The 12,113-nt window shown below is 38.9% G+C and overlaps 2 protein-coding genes across 3 annotated transcripts in view; one reads left to right on the forward strand and one right to left on the reverse strand.

The window, feature by feature from the left end:
* RHOBTB3 (Rho related BTB domain containing 3) overlaps nt 1-12,113 on the forward strand; it is a 64,309-nt gene that overhangs the window by 133 nt on the left and 52,063 nt on the right. The window lies entirely within an intron of this gene.
* SPATA9 (spermatogenesis associated 9) lies at nt 603-11,134 on the reverse strand (the record flags this gene model as incomplete). Its single annotated transcript, XM_081318858.1, has 6 exons — nt 603-830; nt 3,543-3,638; nt 4,561-4,597; nt 4,680-5,080; nt 10,090-10,178; nt 11,074-11,134. The coding sequence occupies 6 exons, from the start codon at nt 11,132-11,134 to the stop codon at nt 603-605; spliced, it is 912 nt and encodes a 303-aa protein (XP_081174984.1).

Genomic DNA, 12,113 nt, shown 5'->3' on the forward strand with positions numbered 1-12,113 from the left:
ATATATATGCACAGTAGAAGAGTTAAGAGGCAAAGAAAATGAAACCTATGAAATTACGAGCTTTCTGGACAAGGGTCAACTAAAAGAAACATCAGCATTTCCCAAATGGTTTTTTAATGATCAACTTGTTATAATTACTCATTCTTCAGTTTTTAACTTTAACTTGGTTTTTGTTTTTTGAACAATCCATGGCTATTATTAAATATTTTTAAATAAATTTTCCTTGCCCAGGTAATGTGATTATTTTTTCAATTTGTAATGTACCTTTTTGTTTAATATATTTTTTTCTGTTTTTGAGATGAAAGCTTTCTGAAACTTACGTGAGACGTGACAAGTCATTTATTCATAGATCAGTTTTTCCCCCTCCATTAAGCAGCTTCTAAAGCTGTCATGCCTGGGGGGAAAAATGCTTCATTTGGACTTCTGCCTTTGCAAAAATGTATCTTCCGTATGCTTTGGACAGCCTCAAAGCATATAAAAACTTGGCAATTCTCAAATGGAAATTTAGAACCATGTTCATATGTTTGTGTACTTAATAAAACAATGTGGATATAGGTTGAAAAGTCCAAGCTGGGCCTGTACTATATAAAAAGAACTGTCTGTTATTGTTCACTTTCTTCATCCATTGCTGCAAGTAGAGTATGGATGCTTCCACTATTTTGTGATGCTTTAACAGAAAACATTGAAGACTCTTGTTGAAGTGGGGGAGTTGCTTCAATAGCTCTGGGAAATCCATTTTCATCCACATCTTCACTGCTGCTTTCTGCAGAAGTGTCTTCTGTTTGACTGATGCCTTTTATTTTTGCCAGCAATTTGTTAATGGAGACTGCCTGTTCACGTAAAAAGAGATACTTTTGTTTAATTAACTTTAGAGAGTCTGGCATAGTACATTTTTCCTAATTTAAGAAGAGTGTATTGCCCTGTAGTTTTAGTACTGGCTGGACTGCCTTAATTTTATTTATTAAGTTTATATACTGTTCATCTCCCCCATAAGGTGACTCTGGGCCTTAATTACAGCAAAATAATAAATCATTGGAAAAGTAAAGCTATGACAGAAATGAATAGGGAAGATTGACACCAGGTGTTATACAAGTAAAAACTGAACTGAAACTGTTCCCCCTTGAACAACTGAGGATGGGGGAGTCAAAACCTCAAGATGTATGTTGCACATCTTGAAAAAAGGGATAGTCTTTGATTGTGTAGTTGTGGCTGCCATCTTGACTTTTCTGACCTATACCAGATTACCATCGTCTGTGATGACTGTTTGGCTGTCGCTTCCTTCTTTTTTGATTCACACCTGAAAAAAATGCATTTTAAAAAATGCAGTGGCCTGATCAAATTTGGAGGCATTATTGATAGGGATAATGGTGGCTTTATCTTCCCCATCCTCTTTTTCCTTCTTCAAGCCTACACGGAGGAGGAATGAAAAAGTTGGAAAAATGGAACAACTATTTTTGTGGTTGTTATAGCCTCCCACTTCTTTGTAGAACCAACAAGTAAATTTATATACTGGGGGATCAGTCAAATCCAGAACTAGCTGAGATTCTGAATCAGATGAGACAACTTAGTTTAGGCTGTTGTGCTGTTATATGAAGATATTCATTGTATTTTGTTCTGATGTTAGCTATCTTCAATATAATTGTTGATAGAAAGCTGATATACAAAGCAAATTAATGAATGTTCTGTGTTATTTTAATGACTTTAATATAAAGTATAATATCTGCAAATAGTTCCATTCTTGGTCAGTTCTAGTGTTAAATCAATGAATTCTTTTCACCCAAGTTTTAACTGCTGATTTTAATTGATTTTATTTTAATTTTAATTAAAGTTTTGCTGCCACATTTTATATTTTATAAGCTGCCTTTATAACCCACATGGAACAGAATAAATTTAATAATATAGTATGACATCTCGTTTAGTCCAAGAGGTTCCATCTTTGATTATAGGAGGAGAGATGTTACCTCCCGTTGATAGAGCACGCAATCTGGGCGTCCTCCTAGATTCACGACTCAGTTTTGAAGATCATATTGGAGTCATGGCTAGGGGGGCATTTGCCCAGATTCGCCTGGTATACCAATTGCGCCCCTTTCTGGACCGAGATGCCCTACGTACAATCACCCATGCACTCGTTACCTCCCGTATAGACTACTGCAATGGTCTCTACATGGGGCTGCCCTTGAAAACCACCTGGAGGCTTCAGCTGGTGCAGAATGCGGCTGCACGGGTAGTGATGGGAGCTCCCCAATACTCCCATATAACACCTCTGCTCCATGAGCTGCATTGGTTACCGGTTGCCCTCCGGGTGAGATTTAAGGTGCTGGTACTTACCTTTAAAGCCCTACATGGCTTAGGCCCGGGATACTTGCAGGACCATCTGCTACCAGGAACGAATTCCCATTGCCCAGTACGCTCACACAGAGAAGGCCTCCTCAGGGTACCGTCGGCTAGACAATGTCGGCTGGCGAACCCCAGGGGAAGGGCCTTCACTGTGGGAGCGCCAGCCCTGTGGAATCAGCTCCCCCCTGAGCTTCGGATGGCCCAAGATCTCCAGTCCTTTCGCCGCGGCCTCAAAAGACTCCTTTTCCACCTGGCTGACCTGGACTGACAGGCATTTTAATTATGTTTACAATTTTTAATTTATTTTTAATTTTTAATTTTAATTTATTGCACAGAGGACTTTAATTTTAATTTTATCTTAATTTCTGTACTTATTATATGTTATTGTTGTTAGCCGCCCTGAGTCCTTCGGGAGATAGGGCGGGATATAAGTCCCATAAATAAATAAATAAATAAATAAATAAATAAATAAATAAATAAATAAATAAATAAATAAATAAATAAATAAAAATGACAAATTTTAAAAATGAAATTTATATTTATGACTTCAACCAGAACCTTGAAAGAAGGTTGGGCTGTATCTTAACATTTTTAAGACATAATTGCTATAACTATTTTATTCATTCTTACCCATTGTTAGGGTAAGACATAAACACTATAAGTATATTGGCTGGGTTCTTGTAGAAGAGCGGGTAGAGCTGGGGACAGAGTTAAGCAAGTTATCAGTCTAAAGTTATTACATTCCCACAAACAGTCTAAATCCAATCCCTCTTGAATCCATTGACCCTTTTCTCGTGCCAATTTAGTTTTGAGCTCTAGCTGATTAGATTCTCATGTATAGGTTTGAGAAATAAATGTTCTGAACTACAAGTTAACGTATGGCCCTGATTGTTTGCGCCTGACGGTTCCTTCATCAAGCTAAGTCATTTGTAACCATGGTTTGCAACATAATCATGGCATGTGGGATAGTCTATAGTTGGTTGTATTTGCCAAAACACATTAGTCATAAAGCAAGGCTTACTATCACAGTTTACTGAAAACATCTAAGTTATAATGTGATGTTTGAATTCATTTTTTTCTCATTAGTAAAGAGATATGAGGTCTATTGCTAAGATTCTATAATTACTGATTATGAGTTTACTTGCTGAGAATAAGATGGTATTTTGTATGAGAAAAGCTGAAGTAACACTTATTTATTAACCTACCAGAAAAATTAGTGCTGCATAAGAAGCACACATTATGCTGGTAAGGGCAGCCTTTGCTGGGTAGGAAATGATATCATAAAAGAAGACTTTCTTGTCCTGAAGAGAGAAAACAGAAAGAGGGAAAAAAATCATTCATCCATTTTATAATATGGTGGGTGTGATCCTTTCAATTTTAAATCCCACAGTTTTCAGTAGAAGAATTAAACAATGGTTCCTTAATACTGTAGTATAACAAATAGTTAGACAACATATGAAGCTGTCTTTTATACGAAGGGGGTTCCATACTGAATTCCTTGTATTACTAAGTAAAGGACATGGTGCAGCTCTTTCATCTATTTTTCTCCCTTCCTATTAAGAGAAAAAAGGATGGATGGAGCTAGGAGAAAATAGACTCAAGAGTTTTATCTCACTAAGAAAATGCAGTTTTCTGATTTACTAGGAATCACTTTCTAGTGATTTATCAAGTTGTTCAGTTTATATACCAAGTGAATTCAACCATTTATAGTTCATTCCGTAAGCCGTTAATTAGCAATCAAGAGTTTAGCATCCAGCCGGCCACATGACCACGGAGATGTCCTCGGACAAGCGCTGGCTCTTCGGCTTTGAAACGGAGATGAGCACCGGCCCCTAGAGTCGGAAACGACTAGCACACATGTGCGTGGGAACCTTTACCTTTACCTAGTCCTTGCTTAACAACTGTCCTGTTTAGGGATTCTTCTAAATTATGACAGCACTGAAAAAGTAATTTTACAACCAGTTCTTGTATTTATGATTATTGCAGCATTCCTGCAGTCACGTGGTTGTCATTTCTGCACTTCACAGCTGGTTTCTGAGAAACAGAGTTAATGGAGAAGTCGGCAATAAAATATTAAGTCAAAGTTATATGATGTCTTCCCTTATGACCGTAGATTATTTGTTTAATGATTGCAGCCAGAGTGATGTTAATTGCAGCATGGTCACATGATGTTTCATTTAACAAATGTGTCACTTAGCAATGATGGTTGCTGGTCCCAATTGCCATTAAGCAAGGATTACCTTCATTACTCATCAAGTAACTGAATTAAGCTGGGCCAAGATATTTATGCCCCATATAATTTTGAGGTGAGGGAGACCATCAGGGCAATCTAAGTCATAAACCATGATTTATAGTCTATAAGGGCTGAGTTGATACTAAATCTATAGGAGCTAGACTGTTGCTTAGTGACATGTTTGATGTTAGCACTTTCAGAACAGAACTTATTTAAGATGTTGTGTGAGGGATAGTTGAATTTACCTACTTGCGTCCTATACAATGGCTGTTTGGGAGTATTTGATGTTCTCAAAAGACGTCGTGATAAGATATTTAGCTCTGTTAATTTTCTAGCAAGCTGCGGCTGTAAAACTTTTGCAATGGAGTTTGAAGACCGTGATAGTGTAGTTAGCCCATTCATTATGATAGCTCCATGAGCTGAATAGAATGCCCTGGTGATAACTGATTCAGATTTTTGCACCCTGCGATGTGTTTCCTGAAATAGAAATAAAAAAGCTTTTGGATTTAGCTCAAAAATAGTCAATTTATTGTGTGAAAGATAGTTACATACAGTTACAGTACATGCCTATGAGTTGGCTATATTTACATATACATAAAAGGCAAGATAAAAATATAATAATAATTACATTCAGAACAGTAAACGTTGGTACTAAAATAGTCTACTCTATCTCTGCTATAGAGAAGTATTTTATAAATCTAATATTACAACTCCAAAAATGTTTTATTCTACTTATAATGTCAGTTATTATTTCAATTGAATAGAATCACTATTTCTAGTAATTTTGTTGGCCTTTTTACATAGGATTACCACTGAAAAACAGAATAAACTGTATTAAATAAGAGGTTAATGTGGGAGGTTAATGTGGGAGGAGGAGGAGGAGGAGGAGATGATTTTTGCATAATCCCCCTGCAGCACACTGCTCCTGAGGCTCACCCCATGTCTGAGAAATCAAAGGAGTCTGTAAGAGGAAGTGTTTGCAAAAGTCATATCTAAGGCCCTTGCTTCAATGTCAGCACAACATCACTAAATACTTTAAAGCAAAAACATCCTTATATATCCAAAAGATTTGTAGTCTTTAGATCAATCTTCTATTTTCAAGAAAACTAACACAATCTTTCTTCAAATATTGACATGTTTACCTGATTGTATTACTTCAATTTTATTATAGAACCATTAGGTAGTTTTACCAGACAGGAGATGCAAAAGGCTAGATGGCAGCAAAGAGTTAGGCATTTGTGGAGTTCTTGATACTTTCTGAGCTTGGTTGTTCGCTTGCAGTCATTTTATTACCCAGCTGAGCAACATCTTCAATTAGGAGTTTTTTTTTATTGACATTTAGTGATCCAGTGGATCTTTGCAGCCCATATCTGGTAGCTCCAAATTTACAAGATCTCCTGCACTTGGGTTTTGGCAATTTCTTTATGATAGATAAACATTGTTATGATATTCCTTTACATAGGCATAGGTAGATCTATGTCCTTCCATTGAATGATTAACATCAACATTAGTTAAACTTTAAAAGTTAAAGTAGATATGTTGACTAAAATACATCTACTTGTAACAATAGCTTTCACCCTTGCAATTGAGTGACTCCATTCATGTTACCTGCCTAACTACAGCTAACTGTGAGTTGTCCAAGCCAGTTTCTTTGTTTGAACAACATATTGAACCATAAACTGATCACAGAGTTTGCAGAATTTTAAGCCTAAAGTCTGGTTGGCTAGCTGGTGGCCCAATATTGATGGCTTAATTCAGTGTGCCTGTTATACCCAGTATTGTATGCTATTACATTATTGTATTGTTTTATGAAAATGAAAGCAATTTCACAACTGTTGCACACTAGGAATAAATATTATCATTTTCTAAAACATCATTTTCCAACTTGGTTCCCTGTCACATACTTTTGCATAGACCTTCTCGTCTTAAGACCACACTATCATTACTTAGTGAAATGGCCAACATTTGCCAAATGTTTTATTTCACAGGAGGTTCATAATAACTCCTCCCATCCCTTTCGCTCTGTTAAAACCAGGGCTTTTTTTCTCATAGAACGCTCAGAATGGCGTTCCGGCACCTTTTTTTGCACACACACACACACAAAAGCTTTTGCACAAGCTGTGCTATTCCCTTCAAACTTGCGCGTCCTACTTTCCTCGCTCGCCTTCCCAAACTCCAAACTAGGATGTGTGAATTTGGAGTTGGAGAAGGTGAGTGAGGAAAGTAGGACGCTTGAATTTGGAGTTTGGGAAGGTGGGCATCCGATGGCAACTGCCGCTTTTTTCACAACCTCACTTGTGTTTCACAGCCTACTTCTCTCGCTTGCCTTCTCCAAACTCCAAACTGGGAAGACAAGCGTAGGATGCATGAGTTTGGAGTTGGAGAAGGCAAGTGAGGGTCGTAGGATGCGCAAATTCGGAGTTGGAGAAGGCAAACGAGCCCTCAGAAAGGTCTCGCAACTTGGGTGTCCTCCTGGATTCACGGCTCAACTTGGATGATCATCTAACAGCCGTGACCAGGGGGGCCTTCGCACAGGTTCGTCTAGTGCACCAGTTGCGCCCCTTTTTGGACCGAGATGCCCTATGCACGGTTACCCACGCCCTCGTCACTTCTCGTTTGGATTACTGCAATGCTCTTTACATGGGGCTGCCCTTGAAGAGCACCCGGAGGCTTCAACTGGTGCAGAATGCGGCCGCGCAGGTGCTTATGGGAGTATCTCGGTACTCCCATGTTACACCACTCCTGCGTGAGCTGCATTGGCTTCCAGTTGCCCTCCAGGTGCGATTCAAGGTGCTGGTTACTACCTTTAAAGCCCTTCATGGCTTAGGCCTGGGGTACTTGCGAGACCACTTGCTGCCATTGACAACCTCTCATTGCCCGGTTCGCTCCCACAGAGTTGGCCTCCTCAGGGTGCCGTCGGCCAGGCAATGCCGGCTGGCGACCCCTAGGGGGAGAGCCTTCTCTGTGGGTGCGCCGACCCTCTGGAATGAATTGCCCCCTGAGCTGCGGACGACCCCTGACCTTCGGTCCTTCCGCCGTGACCTGAAGACATGGTTGTTCCAACAAGCGGGCCTGGACTGACTACGGTTTTAATTAGCTTTTTACTGGTTTTTAAATTGTCATATAATTATTGTATTTTGTCAGGACCCACCCCAAACCACGTCTTAGGAAGACAAAATTCTTGGAGTCAAGTCTATTCCAAAAAGAATCTTTACTATGACATGCTTGGTTGTAGGAAATGAGACAGGACTTAATATTATTCCATGAACTAACCCTTATATAGAGTTCCCGGTTTAACCCCCCTTAGCCCCATTTGGTCAGTCCCCCATCCTTTCTCTCGTATCATCCCTCTCGTGGGAAAAAGGAATTTAGGACCTTTCATGTTTATTGCTCTCTTCCGTGACACAAGCCAGATGCTAGCCCTCCCTTTTGTTTCCCCAGTTCAAAAGGCTTCTCCTTTCCTTTGAAATGCCTAATACCGGTTCAATACACATCCATTCTCTTCTCTTCGGGAGATGGCAGAATCCATGGAATAATGTTTTAAACATACATTTATGAATATGATATAAATGGATTCTGACATATTTATTGTTTAATTCTTTTTAAAATTTTCTATTTTATGTTTTTAATTTTTATTGTTGTGCGCCGCCCTGAGTCCTTAGGGAGAAGGGTGGCATATAAATTTAATAAAATAAATAAAATAAGTAGGATGCCCGAGTTTGGAGTTTGGGAAGGTGAGGTGATTTGGAATTTCTCTCAGGCTAGTTTAGCTGTTGGAATTGCTCACAAGATTGGAAGCTCTCCATTTGTGTGTGTGTGTTTCTGTGTTTCACATGAGTTTAATGAGATTTATTCCTAGATATAGATGTGCAGGACTGGCATCTTAAAAATAGGTATCCTCTCAGTGCACACATATTTGAAATGTTGGGTAGCGTTGGGATAATTGGATTTTTTCTTGTTGCAAAGGATGGTTTCAAGCAGGAATGATGCAAGGAGCCCAATAATCTTCTCTCCTTTCTCTATTTTTGAAAGCAGAACCAGCCTTTTATGTTAAGGCCCTGCTCACTTTCCCAAACTCCAAACTCGCGCGTTCTAGGGCTGCAGAGCGATTTTGCTTCCTCCCCCATGGCCAATCTGGGCAACAGAAGCATTTTCAAAGCTTCTGGAGCTCACATCCATGGCCGTGGGGTGATTTTACGATGCTCCAGCCATCGGAGGCCTGCAAAATGCCTCTGCTGCCCAGATCTAGGGCTGCAGAGCAATTTCGCTCCCCCCCTCATGGCCGATTTGGGCAGAAGCATTTTTCAGGCCTCCGAAGCCCGGATCGGGCTGCTGGAGCATTGTAAAATCGTTCCACGGCCATGGATGCGAGCTCCAGAGGCTTCAAAAACGCTTCTGCTGCCCAGATCGGCTGGGGGTGGGGAGCAAAATTGCTCTGCAGCCGTAGATCTGGGCGGCAGAAGCGGCAGAGAGAAAGAGAGATTGAGCCAGCAGGGAAGCAAAAGTGTTGGGAAAGGAAAGCATTGGAAAGTAAGCAAACTTACAAAAAGGGGCTCTCTCTCTCTCTCTCTCTCTCACACACACACACAAACACACACACACAACTTCCCCACCCCCTTTAATATGCCTTCCCCACCCTTTAATAGCTCTCCCCCACCCCTTTAATATCATGTCTTCCCCCACCCCTTTAATATGTCTTCCCTACCCCCTTTAATATGTCTTCCCCCACCCCCTTTAATATGTTTTCCCCACCCTCTTTAATATCAGTGAGGCTCCTCCAGTGGACCATGACCCAGCGCTCGCCCCGGTCCCATCCCCCCTCTGCCGGAGACCCTCAGATTTGCCCCGGTCCTGCCCAGCTCCGAACAAGTGCCCCTGACACAAGAGACGTTGAGCTGGCCACGCCCACACAGTAGGCCACGCCCATGCCATATTAACAAGATGAGAGTTCCGGCACCTTTTTTTTTTTTTTTTTAGAAAAAAAGCATTGGTTAAAACAAATAGTTGTACCTAACATCCAAACCAACATGACTGATAAAAAATGTTGCAAGGATAGAGGAGAACAAGGAGACAATTACCTACTCCCCTCATTCCTATCTCCTCTGCAAGCTATTTTACAAGATGGCCACTGTGACAGAGATAAATTCAAGGTCACCCTTATTCTGGTATAAAGTATACTTGTACATTTTTAGTATGATATAAAGGTACATCATGGATACCTGCATCACTGAATAATTAAAATAGTTTCTTTTTGTTGCTTTTAATCATGCTTATTTCTTATATGACACTTCACTTAAGGTACTCATACTAAAGAAAATTAAACTAAACATGACATATAGAAGTATGCAGTATTGTAACAGCTTTTAAAATGTATTAATGGACTGAATATCTTTACTGTCATATGGTAAATTTTTCATTATAATGCGAGACTTTGCAAAATGGAAAATAAATACTAAGAATGTTATGAAAATGTTTGAACATTCAAATAGCAAGGAAATGTAGTAATTAAGAAATATTACCTGGTTTGAACGTGTCAGCCTCAATAGATTTGGAAATTCGTCTCTAATCTCATCTATAATTTCCAAGATGGCTCTCTGTATAACCCCAGCTGAATTGAAATACAATAATTAAAATAATAAAATCCTGATCTTCAAAATTAAATTTCAAATATGAAGCATTGCATATTTGTAAAAAAATATGGGTTAAATGAGGTATAAAAGCAGGGCTGTTGGTAATTGATCTATATTTTATTATAATGGAAACCCATATTATTTCACTAAACTAGAATTGGAAACTAAAATGCCATTCAGATTTTGTTAGGCCCCATTCATGAACACCAGATCCTACCCAATTTGAACCATATTCCAAAGACTGTGGTGATTATGTCAAGTATCAATATTCCTTCCCCCTTTTTTTCTGCATTGTATAGTGGCTCAGTCCCAGGAAAGTCTATTCCTATTTTGGGGGCTTGGACTAGGAGGCCTCCAAGGAACCCTCCAACCTTATGATTCTATGTTTCTCCTGATCTCTCTTTTAATAAACTTGACTAGCAGTAATTTGGAGAAATCAAAAACCTGTTGCCATCAAGAGTTAGCTAAATGGTGGTATGGCTTAGGGCAGCTTCTTATATACATAAACTTTATTTATAGTCAATTTTTAGCCAGCTTCATTAGATCTGCCTCCTGTTTCCAAGGGGTTAATAATTTGGCAAGACTATGGACCTTCATTACTAACTTCCTTTACTGTTGACTGAAATTGCAGGGGCAACTGGAGGCAATGAGATTTCAGAAATTTCTGTATGGTAAAATATTGTGGGAACGTAGCCCATCTCTCACATATTACTAAATGTGTAGGCAGTTTACTGAAACTTCGCTCAATGACATTTCTCTTGGAGTTTGGTTATCTTAGCCAAATTCAACAAAGTTATGTCTATGTGAATGTGTCTATTTGGTAGAAGCTAGATTTCTTTTAAATGTTTGAAAATTTAAGATGAAAAACCATACCTTGTCCAGCAAATTTCCTGACAATCTCCCCACATATCCAGCCAATTGGCCTAAGAGCCATTTTTTTATACTTGCTACCACTAGAAGATGGTGTCTTCCAATCAAACGAATGGTTCAGGCCACAAATGACAGCATCCCATACATATGCACATAGCTACCTTCAAGGCAGGAGACCTTTATGAGAACATAATGTACCTCTCAAACTCAGTACAGCCTGAGGCAATCAGTGTGTGTCATGTATACCAAATTACCCTCATTTTAGCAGACAGGACTTTCAAATAGTTCCAATATACTGGAGCAAAGCAATGTATGAGATAACCTCACCAGATTTATAATCATTAGCAGTGTGAAACCCAAAATTCAAGACCAATGGGGATGGGGCGGGGAACAGAATTTCTGGGTTATAAAAAATTCAGAACAAATGAAATGTTCCAAATTTCATATCCTTGAATTTTAAAATGCAAGCCTCTATTTTTCGAGATTTCTCAAGATCAGGACTCAAGATTTCCTGATTTCCATCCCATCTCGTATAAAAATATTTCGATTTCAGAACCCCCTCCAAAATGTTTTCATAATTAATTCTCTTTCCTAAATTTCTCTCTTGTATTTCCTAATTGTGATTGCTTTCACATGAGACTCTCAAGCATTACCTACATTATATGCAGATTAGTTATTGTAATAACTAATAATATTGTAATAAACGTTTGAAATACATGTTATTTTCAGAGAAAAATATAGTTGAAAAGCTCATATGATTCAGAGTTACACATGAAATGTCTTAGATCTGAAGGTCAAATAGAAAAAGCAATGTTTATGAAGATTCTCAATGTTACAAAAATAACACTCATTATTAATGACTGGTATAGCACACTGCTTTATGCAATACACCGATACCATATCTGATTATTCACATTTAGATGAAGTAATTTCAGCAAGCAAATATAAAAGGAAAAAGTCACTTTATTTTAATAATATCCCCTTTTCACATGACAAAACATACTTGCACAGCTTTCTATGTCATGAAATATCACCTCAACATT

Source organism: Vipera berus (assembly GCF_964194415.1).
Source record: "Vipera berus genome assembly, chromosome: 2".
Lineage (NCBI taxonomy): Eukaryota > Metazoa > Chordata > Lepidosauria > Squamata > Viperidae > Vipera > Vipera berus.